The 20,333-nt window shown below is 42.9% G+C and overlaps 1 protein-coding gene across 1 annotated transcript; it reads right to left on the minus strand.

Moving 5' to 3' along the window:
• Window positions 1-12,610: 12,610 nt before the first annotated feature.
• SLN (sarcolipin) lies at window positions 12,611-12,706 on the minus strand. Its single transcript, XM_010184525.1, has one exon. The coding sequence runs from the start codon at window positions 12,704-12,706 to the stop codon at window positions 12,611-12,613; it is 96 nt and encodes a 31-aa protein (XP_010182827.1).
• Between the last annotated feature and the right edge of the window lie 7,627 nt (window positions 12,707-20,333).

The raw sequence follows: 20,333 nt of genomic DNA on the forward strand, positions 1-20,333 counted from the left end.
TCATCTGCATCTTCACTTTCTTCCAGTTTTCCATTCACATGGATTTGTTTGTTTGAATTTAAGCCAACTTACACACACTTTGCCTTGAATTTCTGTGTCTCTGCCCTGCTGCCCCTTCAGCTCCTCTTCCTTTCACACTTTGTCACACACATTTGGCAGAGAACCATTTTGGGGAGGACATGGGTGTCACCTCTCGGTAGATCTGTGACCAAAAAAGAGCAGAAAAAGAATGGCTCTGCAGACCTGGCAAGCCCCCTCATCCCATCTTGCCCTTGCAGGGGGCCGCTGTGACACCAGAGGTAGGAGGGTTCCTCTAAGTTTGGCTGTCTCAAGGCTCTTGCCTCCCTTCATTTTTGTCTCTTTCCTGAGGGCTGTGGGGAAGGGGCATGAACATGGGGCTGCATGGGGAACACAGAGCTTCCCTAGCTCAGCTGCTAATTTAGTGCATGGGGTTGTTCTGCCCCTAAAGCACCCTCAGACTCCCACTAGGTCTCTCCAGAGAGAATCAGCTTCCTCTGTCTCATAGAATTGAATTTATTTTTTTGCCCTTGCCTGAGACAGGCCTCAGTGAGTGCAAGTCACGCCTGTCTGCTGTGAAGCTGTGCAAATTCATACCGACTCCAAATCTGGTGAGAAAAGAAGAATCCAACAGCAACAAAGAAGAGAGGACCCAGAGCCCCAGCAAGGAGTTGTTATCCCAGCACAGTGCTCCCCTTTCATTTGCTAGATAAAAAGGCAGATGCAAGGGAGCTGTCATCAGGTATCTGCTGAGTGGGTCAGAAAGCCTTCTCCGATCAGTGGTATGAGTACCCTTGTATTAAAAGCCAGGCTAAACATTCATGTCCTGAGAGACTATTTGAAAATCCAGTCAGTGACTGTCTCATCATGTAGATATATCATTGCTTCTGGAGCACGAAACTAATTTCTGATTCCAGTAGAGATCCAAAAGCTAGAGAGAGGCCGTGCAGTGCATTTGGGAACCTGCAGCAGTTCAGGTTATTTTGGAGCTGTCTGAACTGTAAGCCATAGAGAGAGATGCTGGCACTTAGATGTTTTGTTCTATATTCTTAATTTGTACCTATAAATTCAAAGTAAACATCACTGTCTAGCAATGGTACCTCCTGTGATCCTCTTAAACCTATTATAAATGTCTATAATCACTGCCTATGAGTCTCATACATAATGGTAATTAATTTTCACAGTTTGGTTCCATCATTTTTCAGACACACAGTGATGGCTGCTAGACATTTAAATGATGGGAGTTGGAGTCTCCCTTCCTCCCAGAAACAGAATTGTCTTTGGAGCAGAGCATTACGAGAGGCAGTGCAGCCTATGCCATTTGGGTTAGGTCTTCTGGGATGCTACTGAAAATGTCATTAATAATATAGCCCTAATATGAAATGCTTAAACTTCAGAGAGGGAGAGAAACACATAGCAAAAATATTTATAAGATCGTGTACCTATTTAAAAAAAGGTGAGTCTGAAATACCCACAGGCAGCTGGGAACTGCAGAGATGCTTTGCCTTGCATAGGCAGTGGGACTCTACGTCTGTCTTGTATTCTGTCAGGAGTTAATTTCAGGATACCACAGCTCACTGCTCCTAAGATCAAAGCAGTTGTAATAAATTTATTTTCTTCATATTAAGTTACTCGTAACAAACACTGCAATGGGAAAAAATGTTGTGTTCTGGAGAGATTAAATTTTTCTTAATAAGTCCACATAATATCAATGTCTCTCAGCAAGCTGTTGCTGTATGCCTGATACCAACAGCCATGTTCCAACCAGGACAAGTGGTACTTTGCACATCCAAAGGAAATCAGTTTCACAAAATACCAATAGATGGACAAATAACACTCACTTATCATATTTGGGGGAAATGAGGTGCAATGGAAAATAAGTTAGGTTTTAATTATGCTAGTGCATGAGAGAGGCCTGAATTCCCAAGCTCCCCATCCTTGTTTCAGCCATGAGAAAGCCTTCTCCAAAAAACCAAGTAGGACTTCCTCTGAGAATGAAATATCTTGTTGTGGCTGTTACCAGCCACTTCTCTGACATGGCTGAAGTTTGTGTTACTCAACACCTATACCTTATTTTGTCTTGTTTAAAGTTATCACCTCATCATTCTGTAGCACTTGAAATCTGACCATTAAGTGACTTCTAAATGCAGAAAGCCAGATCCCCTAGGCAGAAGGAGCAGCTTCCTCTGTTTAATGGCTGGTATATTTTTCAGTTTCTAATAATAATAAGCTAACCATCTTGCCAATGCCTTCTTTGGATTTTGTTTTCTTACCTATTTATTTCACCTGCATTTTACCTGCTCAAATCAAATTGTCATTCCCCCTTCAAAATTTTTCATCTTGCAAGGCCACCATAACCTAGTCTTCACTATTGATGTCTGACAGTGCAATAAATTTGAGGTCATAAGGGACAAAAAACACAAAAGACAACCTCAAAGCTATGAGCAACAATATTCTTAAGAACAGCATCACATTAATTGCCTTCCAGTTGACTCCCTTGGAGTAATAACCAAGGAATGTTCTGGAGTAAAAACAAGAGCTTTCTGATCTTGTGCCAAAAAAAACAACCGCCAAAAAACAGGAGGGTTTGGAAGACTCCTCGGCTTCAGCACCCTGGAGAGCGCCGGGCAGGGCAACTTTCCAACTTGAGATATTCTATGATTCTATGTCGTGTTGCCAGGATAGGAGTCAGCTGTTGTGAATGCCCTCACCTTAGAGAGACTGCCAAAGATCCTGCACCCCAAGGTCTGAGAGAGCCCAGAGAGGCTGCAGCAGCCTGGAGGAAATCAAACTCCTGCAGCACTTGTCTGTCCTGAAGCCAGGATTTTCCATTCTGGGAAATACTGCTCTAAGTCACCTAAACACTTTCTAAATATCATCAAGAAAAGTGCAAAATATTCTATTCACACAGTCGTCATTAGTTCCCATAGGCAAATTGCAGCAACTTTCTAATAGCATTTTTCTCCATTGTAAAATATGTTCCTCTTCATTAAGCTGGACTGGGGAGTCTGTGACCTCTTAAGCACTGCCTTTGGCATTTGCTTTCATCTAAACTCCCTGAGACATAATGTCCCTCCTCAAGCTAGGTCAGTTGTTAAAAACTATTTCTGATGGATATTTGAACCCATTCTTAAAAACAACTGACACCATCTCTTGATGTTGGTAGCCCCACATAACAGTGTAGAATAGTACTCAGCTGTACCCTCTTTTAGTTAGACTAAGAAAACTGCTCTAAAATCTCCTTTTCTAACAGTCAAACCCATTACTTTGTGCACATGGAAAATATTTTATTGCTTTCTTCTTTGCTGCTATGTTGTATATGTTTGAAGACTGTTATATCTCTTAACAATCTTCTTATGTCTTGCTTGGCCTGTTGCCACTCCCAGTGAAGGTCCCAATGCCTGGGGCTGCCACCAGCTGCCCTTGGCCTGCCCTGCTTCATAGCTGGGGTGGGATGGGTCCCCCCGACATGGGGTGGTGGGAAGGGCCCTGGTGGCCAGGCCATGCCCTGCTACCCCTGGGAAGCCCTTGGCCTTCACAATACCCTGACAATGGATGAAATGAGGAGCAGTAACTCTCGAGAATACCTTCTCCATTCATCCCTATGATGTTTACTATTTATATGATGGACTGAGAAGGCATAGTCAGTGTGCATGCCCTTATTTATTACTACTCATATCCTTTCTTCACTAACCTTTTTTTTTCAAGTTAAAGACAGCTAGTCTGTTTAATTTTTTCTCAAGCTGAAGTTGTCACATTGTTTTCTATATTATTGACCCTCTCTGCATTTTTTTTCCAACACTGACCATGATGTGTTCAGGGAATTCTCTGCAGTCACTCCGAGATCTTTCCTATGTGCCAGTGTCTGCTGTGCTCGTTATTTTGTGTGTTGAAGTGATTTTTCTCCCTATGCACCATACTTCACATTTGTCAACCTTTAATGTCACCTACCATTTTATGACTTATCCATTGGCATTGAGATGACACTCTACAGCTCTTCATCTGTGACATTTGTACCACCAGAAAATTTTGCAATCCTGCTTTTCCTGTGAGTATGTTAAACAATGAAGTGTTTTATGGACCTCCTCTTATTACACAATTTCACTGTTCACTGCTGCCTACTTTCTACCAATGATTTTAAGGAGGAAAATCCCTTTCTAACCCATGACAATTTAGGGTTTTTTAAACTTATCCATCAGCTCAGTTTTACTGATATTCACTGACTCCTTTAGAGTTGTAACAAATACTAAAAGCAGCATTTCCCTTTGCAGAAGCCTTGCTGATTTTTTCCACTTATGTGCCTTTGAATTCTGTCTATTTGCTTTACTGTGGTTTGCTTTTGGTTTTTTCCCAATATGGGAATGAAACTTCCTGGTGCATCACTCCCCAGCTGTCCTCTGCAACCCTCTTAAAACCTGATATTGCATCTGCCACCTTCTATTCCTCTGGTACCACTCTGACGTGGGCAACAACTTAGACTCTGCAGTAACCAGGCAGGCAATTTCATATCTGAGCTCCTTTGAAATCACCAAGTGAATGTTGTCTCGTCCTGCTGATAAATCACCGTCTGTTCTATTGACTTCTGGCCCTTCAGCTGAGACCACTTCTCCAACTCATCACCTGCAGAGAAACGTTCCAGAAACTCTCCTAAGCCCTTTCCCAGTGAGCATTGCTGCAGCTGATTAATATACCTTTCCTGTGCCAAACTTATGTTTTCTGAGCACTCCCATTCTGCATCTATCATATGCAGACCCTGCAGTCTCCATGGCAGGTTTCCTGTTTCTGATGTGTTTTATTATAAGCTTTTAATGCAGCTGGCCTGGTGTTACTCAACATTTTTTGTTTCCCTCATTACCATTTTTCCTTTAACTTTCTTGGGTTCTTTTCAGTTTTTCCAATTTGGATGCATTTTCTGTGTTTTGAACAGTAGTATTTTATTTTTAATTACTTCCTGTGCTTTGCTGATTCTTCTTCTGGCTTTCTCATTCCCACGAGGACGTCTCACTCACGCACGTTGTGGTTGCTATCACACCATCATTTTTCAAAGCTAACAGTTAATCTTGATCCTGTGTGCTGTTCATGGCTGCACAGCTTCTCCTTCTATGATGTCTGCCTGCCCAAGAAACAATAATTTATGTTTTTTAAAAAACGTACCATAAGTTAGAGCCCAGTGTAACATTTCCTCGCTTTGCAGAGGCAGGGAGTAACGGAAGTTTTCCATGACCACTGTGCTTTCTGCCTTACAGCCACTGGTTTTCTGTAGCATGTCATATTCTGGTTGTCAATTTAGTCCTAATTGCACTTTTCCTGCTTTTGAAATGTCAGGCTATACAGGTGCTGTATTATTTTTTGGAACAGGTAGTTTATTTTCCAAAGCTTTCTTTAATGTATGCTGCTCCCTCCTTATTGATACCTTCTTTATCTTTCTGGTAATTGTGTTATCACCATGTCCTACTTGTTGTCTTCCAGTCACCACCTCTCTTATGGACCAGTTCTGATTAAAAACCTGAAGTTTTATAACTTAGCAATTCAAAGGTACAGTTTAAAATACAGTCATAGATTTAAAGTGTGAAGCTTACTATTTCCAAATCTTACATTCATTAGAGTGTGAGTTAATACAGTTTAATAAATATAAGATGTAAGATTTCTTACGGGGAAATTTTTCTATTCAAAACTGGGTTTGAGTGAAAGATCTAAAACTGCTTCTGGTGTCTCTCTTCCAGGTGAGGCAGAAGCAGACTTTTGCAGAGAGCAGATCAGAACTGGGTGTCCTGGTTTTGCTAGGGCTGAATTGTAGAATTCCCCTTTAATGTTTCAACAAAGCTGGATTGCTTTAATGAACACAAGCTGATACGGGGGTTTTTGTTCTCATTTTTGCTGGCAGATATTTATGTTTTTTCAAGGCTTCATCTGCATCTGTGGTTACAGTTTCTTTGGGTCTGTTTTTTTTTTTTCTTCTCTCTGCACAAGAGAGGGAACTGAAAGCCCTGGACTCTCTGGGACAGGTGACCCTGGTATGATCCAAGCTGACCAATAAAGGTGTATTCTATCCCTTAAATGTCACATTCACTGTAAGTGGGGAAGCTTGCAGTGGATGAGCACCTTCGCCCCTTCCTGCTTCCTCTTCGATATTTTCCCTTCTAATTCATGATGGTGGCCCATGTTGGTTCCTGAGGCTTACCCCTCCCTTGTCGCATTTTTGTTGGTGTATGGCCAGTGGCTGACGTTTGTGAACTGAGTCTAACTTTGACTGCTTTGTTGTTGTTCCTATTCTTGTTACAATTAATTGGCATTATTATTATTTAAGTTTGGTTTGGTTTAGCTATTAAATAGTCTTTATCTCAACTGACAAGTTCTTTACTTTTAATCTCCCAATTCTCTCCACCATCCCACCAGGGAGTGGGGAGGGCAAGCAAATGAACTGCTTGGGTTTTAGCTGGTTTCTGGGTTAAACTGTGGCACTAGAGAAATGCAAAGGGGATGATCCTTGCTGGATATAACCAGGTCCAGCTCCACTGAAGTCCACTGGGGAAATGGCTTGCAGCATGCAGAAGCAGATCTTTGCTAACTTAGTTGAAAAGCTCAGGTTAGTCCTACTGAAATTGGCAGTCACCAGTGAAACTGCACTGCAGGTATTTAAAAAATTATGTCCCTCCTTTCAGATATACCAACCAATGTCTGCGGATAGGAATCTGAACAGCAAAATGGTTGAATACTGTAGGAGGTACATGCAAAATCCATTTTAGATTATTTATTGCTCAGCGTGTTCTACAGTTTTGGTTAAGGAACTGGGTCGCTCTTGTTAGATGTTTTGCAGAATGCATCTAGGCCAGTCTGTTCCAATAATGCGCAAGACCGAAGTTACACCAAGTGCATGTAGAAAAGTACAGATTTCTATAAGCACAAAGTAGGATCGTCTTCCAGAAGCCCTCCTCCCAAGGTAAACCTCTACAAGGGATTAAGTCCCTCCTCAGAACCTATCAGATACCTGGGTTGCTGTGAATATCCTGATGCCATTGATTTGATCTTCAGGTCACCTGTACCACACTCATTCCAGGCCTTCCCACACATGGGCAGACATGAACAGGGCATGACTTTGTTGTGGTAGACCCTGTACCACTCTGGCCACGAGGTCAAGCGATAAAAGCCACTACCTGCCTCCCAGGAGGGGAGAGGTGAAACATGAGGAAAACAGGCATTTGGCACAGCTCTGGCTGCTCTGCTGGGCACAGGAAGAAGCATCTATGGAAAGCAAACAGATCCAGACACATCCATGCATTGTTCAAATGTCCTTCTGGAGACTGCTGTACAAGTTGTAGTAAAAGGAAGCATAGGCATACGCTCAGCTAACAGCTGCTGTCAAAACCAAATTACCACTCCTCTCCCTCATCCACCCACTACAGTGAAGAACTGACAAGTCTAAGTGCAATACAGCTCACACTGACCATCTTCATTTATTTTGCATGAATTTATGCTTCTTCATGCTCCCTCACAGATCAGCCCAGTGCGAGTAGAGATTAGCATTAGCTGATAAGCATAATGGAGCCTGCTTGAAAATGCTGTCATCTCTCTTTAGAAGCTGACAGCTGAACTGTTAAGCTAAGAGGTCAGAGTTGATTGGCTTGAGCATCAGCTGTATACGGCCCTGGGAAACATGCCAAAGGCTCTTTCAGCTCAGACCTGCAGGACACTAATCTGTGGGTAAACCCTATGCACAAGGGGCAAGCCAGCTCAGCTGTGTGGGTGAAGAATGATTTAGGAGCATCCCAAGGTGTCAGCAGCTGTCACCCTTCTTGATCCCTACTAGCTCACTACACCACCAAAATATAGATAATAGTTGTGCAAAGATCTTCTTGAATTGCAAGGGTGTCTATCACATTTGAGATGCTTCCAAATGCAGTTGTATAAATAGAACCATGCTGGACTTGCTATGTAGCGAGGAAGTTATTTATGCTTCACATTTTCTTGGTTTGGTCCAGAGAAAACTTATGCGCATACACAGGAATGATGTCTTGATAAGGCTGAGGACCTTGTTTTCTGCATTCCTTTCTTCACTTTTTTTCCATTTTGATCTCTCACTGCATGGCAGTTTCCTACCCTGTGTCTTGGAGGTGACAGATTTTGAGAGTGGTTGGTAATGTCACATGGGATAAGGAACCTGCCTGACCTGGACCCTGGGCAATAAAGGAGAAAGAGGACACAAGCCACACAGTCTACAGCAGCCATGGCGTCATCAAAAGCAAAATGGACACAGATGGTTTTGAAGCATGGCATTTGACTTTTTGACAAATTTTATTTTTCCTTGATAAAAACACTCTTGAAAAAAATACAGAAACTGGTTTTGACTGAAAACACTTTTTATTGAGAAAAGCATTTTGTAAACCCCACTGATCAATTTTCTAATGTTCAGCCAACATTTCAAATCTTGATATCTAAAATTTGGTTTCTAGGTTAGTGTCCAGGCACACAAACTAGTGATCTGATTTTTCCCAAAAACACATTGAACATCCTGTGTCTCTAGTTTCTAGTGAGTGAAGTTCTGGGTGCTTAGCAATTCCAAATTACCAGGCCTAGAGGCAAACTTTTGAAATCTGAACATCTAAAATTGGGAAGCTACGGTTGTGATCCAAAGCCCAGTAAAGTGAAAAGAAAGGCTGCTGCTGAACTGCTGGTTCTGGGTGAGGCTAATTCATCTATAGTTAGGTGGCAGGACAAAAATTGCCTTGTTCAGGTCAGGTCAAAGTCATGAGCAAACACCATTTTACTTGTCGATGGCAGGTCCAGAGTCTTTTTAAAAGTAGGGGGGATGAAAGAGGAAACAGAATAAGTATAGTGTCACTTTGGTAATCCTCTCCATGAGCAGGTACTGTGCTGTATTCATATATTCACAATGTGTGAAAGTTACAGCAGGTTAAATGCTGATATACAAGCATATATAAGTATAAATATATATATAAAACCCCCAGAAAGCTTTCAGATATAAAAGAAAGCTTGCATAATAAATACTTTTCATTGTACATCATTCATAATGTGTTAGGGACCACAAAGAAGGGACAAGCATCTGCAGCTTAGAACAGGTATGAGTTAATTAAAATGATGTAAAGTATGTAAAAGTATGTATGGAAAGATATAAAGTGAGGATATAGAACTGAAAGGTGTGGTTGATACACCAGAGCATTGTCCTGCTCAACAGGCTGGAAAAATGAGCTGACAGGAACCTCATGAGGTTCAACAGAGGAAAATGCCAAGTTCTGCCCCTGGAAAGGAATATCCCAGGCACCAGGACCAGCTGAAGAGCAGCTCTGCAGAGGACCTGGTGCTCAATGTGGACACCAAGCTGATCATGAGCCAGCAATGGGCCCTTGCAGAAGAAGCCGAACTGAGCTGCATCAGGCAGAGTACTGCCAGCACATCGAAAGTGGTGATCCTTTCCCTCTGCTCAGCACTAGGGAGATACATCTGAAGTGCTGTGCACAGTGCTGGGCTGCCCAGTACAAGAGATATGCGGACATATTGTGGTGAGTCCAGCAAAGGGCTATGAAGATGAGGAAGGGACTGGAACATCTGACATATGAGGAAAGGCTGAGGGAGCTGGAACTGTTCAGCCTGGAGGAGAGAAGGCTCAGGGGGATCTTATCAATGTATGCAAATACCTGATGGGAGGGGATGAAGAAGACAGAGCCAGACTTTTCCCAGTGCCCAGGGACAGGACAAGAGGTAATGGGCACAAACTGAAATGCAGGAATTACATTTAAACATAAGAAAAAACTTTTTTACTGCGAGGATGCTCAAACACTGAAACAGTTTGCCCCAGGACGCTGAAGGAGTTAAAGCAGCTACTTACTCTAAGGTATAGTTTTAATAAAATTTTTACCTAAAATAATTTTACTGATAAACTGAAGACAAATCACTGTTAGCCCAGAAGTCCTCTAGTGTTCTTGATCTCCCTTATACTGCAAAGGGCTGGAAAATGCTGGTAGCATACATCAGCGGAGAGCCACCCCTTCTCCAGGGCCTCTTCGGCAAGTAGAAGATATTGGAGAGAGTTTGAGGTCACACTCAAGGGTCACACCAAACATCTCAGGTCCTTCAAACTGGGAAATTTTGTCTATATAGGTGTACTTGGCTAATGGTCTTTGACATTAATGTGCCTGTACACCTGCACAGTGCTGGCTTTTCAAGGCATCTGGCACTAACAGCTGAACTGCCTTTTTCTTCAGCTTTAGGCAAATTATTTAAGCAAATAACTTATTCAAAGTATGCTTAAAAATTATAAAATCCTGAAAAGAGAACTGCTTAGACTAGTATTTTCCCTTCCATCAGCTTGTTTATGGTGCTTTACCTTAATCATACTGTTGAAGTCTACTGTCAAAAAGATTGATGGCTAAAAGTTGTGGACAGCCCAAACTCTCCAGAACGTTCTCTCTTCCTACCTGAAAATTGCTGGGATCACCTTGAGCTGTTGCTGAACCACTTCTGGTTCAGTCAGTGAAGCCCACACCTCTATTTTTACCATTGCTTGCCTGAGATGAACCCAAATCTGTTGGTTTGCTCGTGACATTGGTCTCCTTGGGCAGTGGCCATGTGGCCACTGGTAGCAAGGCTTCAGCCCTGTCAGGTGGGACTGGTGCACAGCAGTGAGGTCCCCTGTGAAAGCTGTGATGCACAAGAGACTCTGAAAACCTATTTTTAAGCCACAGGGAATGTCTGATGATGCTGGATGAAGACACTGTGTTCAGCTGGGGGAGGGAGTCACAGCCGGTGAAAGATGAGAATCTTTCATACTGAATTATCAAGTATTCACTTGTATCAAGTATTTAAAAATAGATTTTTCCACGTCCTTCTCCAGCCACCACTGCGTGTCTCAGTCAAGATTATGAACACAAACTGACCGTGTAAATTAGTGAAAATACAGCAGCATCTGGTGCAAGGTGGGCTGCAGAGAAAGGCTGCATCCACAGCTGGGAAAAGTTCATTTCAAGGATGTGGTTTTCTCACAGAAAGTTTGCCATCCCTGGGAATGCTGGAAGGAGGTTTGCTCTGCCACAGCCAAAAGTAAACAAGAGTCGATTTTTGTTGTTGCACTGGAGTGGGGTTTTCTCGACTGGGAGGATGAGTGGCACCAGCTGAGGGTGGCTGCAAACCAGCACAGATCATACAAGTGACACAGGGCAATGGGTCATTTATTGGCAACCTTTAAGCAACACATGCACTCAACAAGTGGTACTACTACAACATTCGCTGTCTTTCCTTAAAGCCCAGGCCTGAGTCTCAGCTGTCATGGCCAGTACCACTCCACCGGCCCATGCCAGAGACTTGCCCTGGGTACCTCACACCACTGCCTCACCAGGTTGCCTGCTCCTTGCAGATTCCTGGAGGGGAAGGAGACCCATACCAGCAGCATGGCACACATCCAACTGCTTCCTACAGAAATCTGCATTTTGTAGAAGAGACTGATTCTCTGAAGCCATTGAAATAACAGATGGGGAATATCTAGGAGGTGTTTAATTACTGATTTCACAGACCTGGGGACTGCGGGCTCTTCAAGCTGGCTCAAGATTTTCTAGCAGGTGACGACACCATCACAGCAACCCAGACACTCTCACGCCTCGTCCTACTGAGGCTGAGCACAGCCGTGCCGTGGTGCCTGGCACTCTGCACCAGACCCAAGGGACTGCAGCCCCAGGCAAGGCTCGCAGCCGGGCTGAGGTGCCAGCAGGCGCCTACGCCTATGACTGACCCAGGCTCATTCCTCCAGGCACTGCTCCAAGCATAGCTTGGCCAAAAATAGGATCCTGGGAATCCCTGCCTGAAATTCAGCTTCAGAAAATGCAATTATTGACAATGCCCCTGTTGGACAGAGATTCTCTTTGAAGTCCACGTCCACAGGCACCGAGTAAGTTACTCTGGACAGAAAAGTGACCTGAACAGTTCATTCATGTGGCTACACATCTGTTAAGCTGCAGGATTTCCACTGTACAGCAGGTTGGGTTTTTTTTTAAATACAGATAAATATGCAGGTGGGAGGAACAAGTAAACCACCAGACTCACACTGTGGCACAGTTATCAGCAGGTCTTTCAGAGAGCAGCAGTCAGGCCAGGAGAGGGACAAGAAATACTACAAAAAGCAGGTTTTCATGTTCTTTATTTAAGTGAAATGAGCAAGTGAAAGTAGAGGTTTCACATTCCTTTCTGCTAAGCAAGTTTGTGTCTTTTCCGCTGGTTAATTCAGACGGTTACATTGCATACTGCAGTTTTATACCCACGGGAACCTAACATTGACACCAAACAAGCCTGCATGGTGGGCAGGGGGGTTACAGCATTCACAGTAGCTACCAGAGGAGACAGCCACATCGAACAGTTCCTAAGAACCTTCCATGTTACATTTTACAGCTGAATCACTGCATAATAAAATAATTACACCATCGTAGACACATCACAGACATTAGCACAGGCAACAGATATGAGAAAGTAAAAAAAATTCACAACATCCTCAGTTGGCTGAAAGCTCCTCAGAGCGGTGCGCTGTGTGTGTTACTTATGTCTGCAGAGACACGCACCTACATCACCTCCCAGAGTTTCGGATTGTCTTTTACTCCTGGTAAGACTTCACAAGGAGCCACATGAGCAGAACAGTAATCAGGACAATCATGAAGTTGAGGAAAAGTTCTTGTGTGGATCGCTCCATTTTTCAGGAGTAATTAGGGGAGAGCAGAGGTCAAGAGGTAGAGCAAGGGGAACCCTTCAGTGCCTTGCCTGGGAGCGTCCTTCAGCTCAACCTCCAGGTCACGGGCTCTCTTAAGGAAAGAGAAAAATATGTGAAGAACAGATGCGTGAACGTGGCAGGTTCAGTAGAGCTATTTATACTGGTGTAAATAAATGTTGTTTCAGTGGCTAGAAGCTAGTAAGCACTGGGGACACTAAAAATTAAAAGCTATCTCTCGCAGCTTATCACCTTCTTTGATTTTCGGCATTTGACAAGGAGAGTTCTCAGTGTCACCCCAAAATACACCGTACAGGGGCGAGCAGTCCTTGGAAATTAACACTCCTTTGTAAAAGCATTTTCAAATAAATAATGCCCAAGCCACCTTTCTTACTCTCAACATATATACATTGTAAAAATACTACTGGTTAAACTTCTTTAAATTCTTTTTGTTGCATAGTTTCATTTAAAAAAAAGCAAACGGGTCTATTCTCCTATAAAGGAAGACTAATAATACTGAAGTGTTTTTGTTACCACTAATGTACAAGGAGAACCTTAAGTTAGATATTTTCATTTCTGAAGGAGTTCATAAATTTTGTGAGTTAATCCTATGGATGAAATAGCTTTTTCTCAAGCACCTTCTGGCTTTTCTGCACTTTCAAGCTGCTATAGATCTCTTCCATCGGAAATCTCATTCCAGTTGTATTCAAAAACTTTTCTGTTGCTTATGGGTTTTATTTATTTTATCATGGCAAGTTTTGAATTTTATATGTTCTTGGAGTTCATCCAGAGGAATGAGAATAATTTATTATTAATATCATGCACTAATCCCATCTGTATGCCATATAAATAAAATTAAAAACTTTTAAACAAATAAGACATAAACTCTAGACAAGAATTTCAGCCATGCAACCAAAATCTCAGCAGAGAAGCCAGATTAGGCTGTAATATCCATGGTGCAAACAAGAGAAGCCAAGGGATCACACCAACATGAAGACAGAGAGTTTAAATAGAAACTGCTTGAGTTTGCAGTTTAAATATTAAAAGCCCAATGCATGCAGTTAACAAATTCCTACATTCCCACATTGTTTTGCCAAACTCCTGTGTCTTTTGACGAGAGAAAATCTAACCTAATGAGTAAGCCAAGTTTTTTACCTTGAGGAGTTAAATGGAGCGCAGTGGTTCTGCCTCGGGAACTTGGGTCACTGCAGATACTGTTTCCCTCCAAGCTTCTGCCTATCTCCCACTCGGTCTGGATGCCCCGTCCCTGTGTGGGAACTAAAGTAGGCTGAGGGAGGAGAGCAACAAGTGCATTGGCAACCCAGGTGCTGACATCACCCCCAAAATATTTTAAAAGGGCTAAGCTTGGCTGCAGGGTTTGGTCCAGGCTGTTTATGCAGTGGGCTCCAAGGGCAGATTTGCTTCTTTCAGTTCTTCTGCCATGGTGTGGTGCTAAGGGCAGAGCTGTGTGCAGCCCTTGGGGCTCACTGGGGTTTGTCAGAGGATTTCTTCTGGCCTGTTGGTGTCTTCACCCCCAATATGGGGAAAAGAAAAGGAAAGAAAGAGCCATTTGCAGAAATCTCTACAGATTTCAGGATCTCAGAAGATCATTCCCAGTGCATGGAGCCCTGACCACACAGTTACCTTCTCCAGCACAGCACAGCTGTTGCTGCCTTATATAACTCTAGTCCCACAGCTTCTTGCATTCATATGCATTCAAAACAAAGTGAATAGGAGCAAAATATTCTTTGCATTTAAATACAGACTGTTGAAATCCAGGATCATTTGCTGGATAGAAAAGTTTAGGACTAGGAGGTCTGAAAAGCACAATCCATTGCTTTAAAAAGCCATTGACTCACCTGCATGCTCTTCCCTCATCCATTTTCAGCGCTGACACTAATGCTTCATCTGCCTGAGCATACAGAGAAGTATTTTGGCCACTCTGCTGTGTTTCTTCCTAGAAAGCACACAGCCCTGTGGCCTAAATAGCTTTAATCTCCACATCATCTTATCATTGCCCAGTGCATTGCTAGAACTTTCTACATAAGTGAACAAAAAGAAATGGTTATTTGTTTCCTTTAAATCAATACAGCTGAGAGTGAGTCTCAGCAGAGTGGGCTAGACTGAAGCAAGAGCAGACTCTGCCAGTCCTGTGCTGCTGTGGGTTTCCCCTGCTCAGAGCCTTTGCTGGAGGGGAATGATGCGAGTTATTTCCACTGAAGTTAAAGGGGTCAGTTCTGCAGCACAGTGCTGCCAGATGAGCATGAGGATCCTGATCGGGTTTGAGTGTCCCTATCCACAATGCTGGCCGCCTTCTTACTGCCAAACACCACATGATATATAGCTTTGCAGATTATTTACTGATTCTGATGCCTTTTGTATATTTATATTTGGGCATGCTGGGAGGAACTGTAGCCTGGGGTATCCAAGCTTGTTATGACAGTCCCCTCCTCAGCTCCCAGGTTTCTCCCTTTGCTCCGGTCCGGCACTCATGTCACGGGGTGATGCTCCCTGTGAGGGGAGCAGACTGGCTGGAAACCAACCTGATGGAAAACACAACAAAACAAATAGCTGTGGGTAACCAGGGGGCAGGAGGGGAGGGTTGCTTGAGTTTTGCTGGATGATCTCCCTAAATAGTCTCCCAATGCAATCGCTGGAGGTAGGAGGGGGGACCAGAACAGTAGAAATCTTCCCTTTCATTGGCTTGACTGCCTTGCCACTGCCCTCCTAGACATCCAGACAGCACATTCACAAAAGCCAACATGCTGTGTGGGAGCCCTGTGCTAAAATATACAGATTAAAGAGCAAAGGCTTAACCCATGTGTCACTCAGGAGCTGGATGCCCAAGTAGGTTTGCAGGGTCCTATTGCGATACTTGCTCTACTGAGCTGTGCCACCAAAGCCCTCCCTCTCAAGGAAACTTGGCCAAACCTTTCCCACAGTTACAGGGGGGTTGAGAAATCCAGATTCAAAATTGTCCCCCTCGGCCCAAGGGCAACAGAGTGTACGTCTGCCACGACCGTGCCCTGGGCTATTCCCTTCCTTGCATGTTCTGAAGCAGAAATCTCTGGGTTGCTCATGCAGTGGCTACTCCGCTTCACCTCGCGTCACATAAAATCCTCCAGGAAAAGGGTGAAATATTTGAGTGCCATTGATCCTAACTATTAAATGTTCCACATCAGTGTTCAAATATTCCCCTTGGGTTATGCAGCTTGGAGATCTTGGGGTTTATTTTACTCTCTGCCAACAGAAAACTCGAAAAAGTTCTTTCTTTAACTGGAATCCCCAGGTCTGGTCCCCAGGCCTATGTCTGCACTTACACACTGACAGGGAACCCCTTCCTGCTCAGTCCCAACTCATGTCCTTCATCATGGAGTTTGTCCATGACGGCTAGAAAACTTCACTCCTTCAAAGCAGGGAAAGAGTGCTATAAATGTCATTTATCAGCACACATGATGCACACGCACAGATGCTTCCCTCATTTTTTGTGCTGACACAGGAGACCACTGAAGAGCTCATAGGATCACAAGAATTCATTAGTGGACCAGAACAAAGGTTCATCTAACCCAACATACTGAATGGTAGGAAAATCTGGGGAAAGCACACAGAAACAGGAAATGTAACATGGTCTTTGCCTGGATCTCCTCAGACTTCTGTGATTCAATCTATTGTGGTTGCCAAATTGGGCCTACAAACAGGGTTGGGTTTATGGCTCCCTCTTGCTCATGCTGTCAGGGAGTCCCTTCAACACAAGGGTCTGTTCCTGCAACTGTGAACAGTTCTAAACCAGGCAACTTGTTCAAAGCTGAGCTTCTATACACAACATCCTACACACTTTCAGCACTGCAAAACTGCAATAGCAAACTCAAATATTTCATATAGCAGAAAAAGTAACTTTCCTCAACCCATCAGCAGCTTGAAGGCAGCTCATTTGCTAGAACTGAGACCAACTAGCTAAGAAACACTTTTGATTGACACAGCTAGTCCCTAGTAACTTTAGAAGAGCCGAATTATGTTACATTTACTTTTGATGTCATCTGACAGAATGTTCCCATATATTTTTACATATATATACACACACACACACACACAAAGACTTGTGAAAAAAAAGGACTTAGCACTGAATAGGGGGTCCAATAAACACGCCTGAGCTGTGGAATGTGCCTGGGCGTTAACTGCAAATCCAACCAGCGTCCGAACATCTGACTTCAGTGTGCTGTAAATTAGAGTCTGCAGTTGTCAGAGGCTGAAACTTCTGACCTGACATAAAAAACCCATACTCCTGCTGTTTATGAACAAAGAGGGCAAAGATCTAAAGGCCATATCTTTAAAAGATAGTTTACTTAACCAAGTGATTTAGTACTGATTAGGAAACCATAAAGAAGAGAAAAAGAATTAACTAAATGGTTTTACTTTAAATGCTAACCCAGAGGTTTAAATACCACACAGAATATTTTTCTCATTGGCACTTTTATTTTTTCTTCTTTTTCTGACAGATTTGGATGCTCTCAGCTTTCACATGGCCCGTGCCAACACTCCCTCTTCATGCTTTGCATACTCAAACTTAAGGCTCTAGTCTATATTTAAAGTTGCTGTGACTATCTCAAGTTCTTCTCAGCCTACTAACCAAAGTAGCGTATAATCTTCCAAAGCCATTCTTACATAATTAGAGCAGATTGTGTTCATTTTTCCTCCTATCATTACCTTTCTTGCTAAGTCCAGTATATTTTTTTAAAATCTGAAAATAATTGGTTCATTTTTAAATGGACAATAACTCTCTAGTTACTCTCTTAGAAGAGCCAGTTGAAGCACTGATGTCTTATCTGTATGAACCGAAGTTTGCAGCAACGTACGGTACTTGTAATCACAGCACGTATTTCACACATAACTGTCACATATCTCTACAGGAACTGAAGACAAACATCACTTATGACTGCTCAACAGATCTTAAATCTGATGATTTACAGGACTTCTAAACAGACACCATCACTTCAAGAAATGCTGAAGCTGTAGGAAGTAGCCTAAATATTGCCACATCTTGTTTTTAGGCTCTTGTAGCAGGATCCTACCTGCCAGGCAGGTGAGAGACCTGCAGCTCACAGCATGATGACTGCACAGCTACAGCACAGAGCCTCCCACAGAACCAGTCAGCATAGCCTCCCTCAAAAGAGTTAGTGAAGGAAAACCAGGCACTCAATATAAGCAAGTCATCTGCTTATTGTAGATGTCTCCTGTATGGTCAGCCTCCCTAAACTCCACAGATAATACTGACTCCCTCCAAAGGGAGTTTTCGGGAACTAGGAAGGCTGGACTTGACCAGATCTATATTTTTAGCAGATGAATCTGAGTTCCCAAGAACAGGGTGAGTAGGCAGTTGTTTGAGTTAGCTGGTAGAGGTTACTATGGGTCAAAGCAAGGCTTAAATGCTGTCATCATCTGAGAGCCAGGTACCTTACCTGGGGCTGCAGAGATGCCACAGTCTACTTAGACACAGGTGGTTTAAGCCTTCTCTCTGAGTTAAGCCTTTTAGCTTTCTATTTTGAAAGCTAAATGGGTTGGCACTGTTGAGTTCCTTCCTCAATGCAAGGAACAGAACTATCCATCCTTCAAAGACAACAGTTACACAGTGTCCCTGCCTAGACATGCCATGTATTATTTCTATGTAAAAATGTCTGTCCAGCAGATCAGGAGAGGCTGACAGACAGTTCATATGACATTTACATTAGCATCAGTACATCCTTTGGGGCTTACTGAAATGTAAAAAAAACCCTTGAAGATCCCAAAACAAGTGGGAAATCAGATCAGCAGAAGCAAGGGATAAATTATCATATATTCAGAGCACCCAGTCACAAAAGTAGTTACTAACTGCATTTGCACACATCTCACCATCTACAGCAAACTAGATGCTTTGAACAAATCCTCAGATGCCACAGGTATCGTTTCTTCAAACCAGCACAAACTATACCACCATTTCCCAGCAGGACCGCTGTGATCGACACACATGGGATGTGAAGATCTGGATTCAGGTCTGTTGTCCCTCAGGGCAGATGGTTAAAGGATTGCACAGCAATGGAGGCACAAGGTGGAGAGCTGCCTGCCACTGCTGGGCTTTCAGGTCTTAGGAAAGTTCAGTGATGAAAAACGTAAGCACCTGTGGATAGGGTGTTCAGGATGAGATGTCAGCACTGTGAGGATCTTAAAGACTTACATTCTGGGTGTGGAGAGCAGAAATAGAACTTCTTGTCCCTTATTATTGATGTTTGCGGCTTACAAATCTCATCCTTCTAGAAATCACTGAAAATACTGATGAATAAGACTTCCAAAGTTTAATGATCGCAGCACTCTCTATTACAGTCTTTCATTCATGTTTAGCTTTGCTTCATGTGAACTTGTTAGAAGGCCGATCCTCAGAAGGGACACAATAGGGAACGGGTGGCAGGCAGCGAATCATCACTGGTTTTCAATGTCTGATGGGTGGAATTAATCTCTTCTAATATCAGTACCACACTACAGTTGGTGGGGCAAAAGAATCCTCCAACTGGCAATTTATTTGACTTAAAATAGGCATTTATAGTTCTCTGGAAGATATTTAGCTATTTTTTTTCTCCAGGGTTATGCAAGAGAGTTATGATCAGAGAAGTCCAGGATAATAAGGAAAAGTGTTTCAGACAAGATTACAATAACCAAAGTACAGGCACATGAACATTTACAGTTGTTGCCAGGTCATAGTCCCCTGTTTTCTGGCAGAGTTAATGTATTTTTAGGCTTCTTCTTATCATATTTTTATTAGGCTTGTTTTGTTGGTTTTGTTTAGAGTTTGATTAATTTTAGACTCATTTTCACAGCAAGCCTAGAGGCAGAAGATACTCCTCTTATTTCTGCACAACATTTTCAGCTGGGCAAAAGCTGCAGTATTATGAGCTGAGGCTACAAGCCTACCTGGTAATGCAGTTAGATGAGTAAAAGATCATGTGCAGCCCTGAACACAATAGGGAAAAAAAAAGAAGACAGCTTGAAATTACTTCAAAGGCATCACAAATGAGAGGAAGAAAAGAAAAAATAAAGAGAGAGAGACCTCAATTTTTTGTCTTTTATAGCTGGCTCTCTCCAAATTCCTTTAAATGTCAGGTCAAAAGTGAAAAAAACCATCCATTTACCTGCAACAGCAGTGACCCAGTTACCCCAGGGACAATCAAGACAATGAATTGCATTTAGGAGATTAAATATCACAGGTGAAATAATGCAGAAATGCTGTAGAAAGTTAGTCAAAATTGATGTATTTTACATCTCACCTCATACATGCTCCTACTTGCTCAGTATGGAGTGAATTCTGGGACACAGAATCTTTCACCGAACTTGAGGGAAAGGCACTAAAAGGCAGCTTCTCCCAGTGATGCTAAACGTAAGACCTTGCAGATAATGAGTTTCTCCTGGAAGATAACTAAAAGCTAATAGGGCATTCATGGCTATGTGCTGGGATATGCTCTCATCATGCTCCTTTGTCCAGCCAGTATTGGCGGAAGCTATGGAGAGGCTTTTGCGCTTAATCGTCTGTAAAGCTAATTTCAGAAATCAGTGTCAAGGTCACAGAGATGCAGATTACCGTGCCCAC

Source organism: Mesitornis unicolor, unplaced genomic scaffold (assembly GCF_000695765.1).
Source record: "Mesitornis unicolor isolate BGI_N332 unplaced genomic scaffold, ASM69576v1 scaffold4275, whole genome shotgun sequence".
NCBI lineage: Eukaryota > Metazoa > Chordata > Aves > Mesitornithiformes > Mesitornithidae > Mesitornis > Mesitornis unicolor.

What these genes read in the sequence shown, in the direction of transcription:
- SLN (XM_010184525.1), bottom strand. Translation starts at nt 12,706, where the DNA reads ATGGAGCGATCCACACAAGAACTTTTCCTCAACTTCATGATTGTCCTG.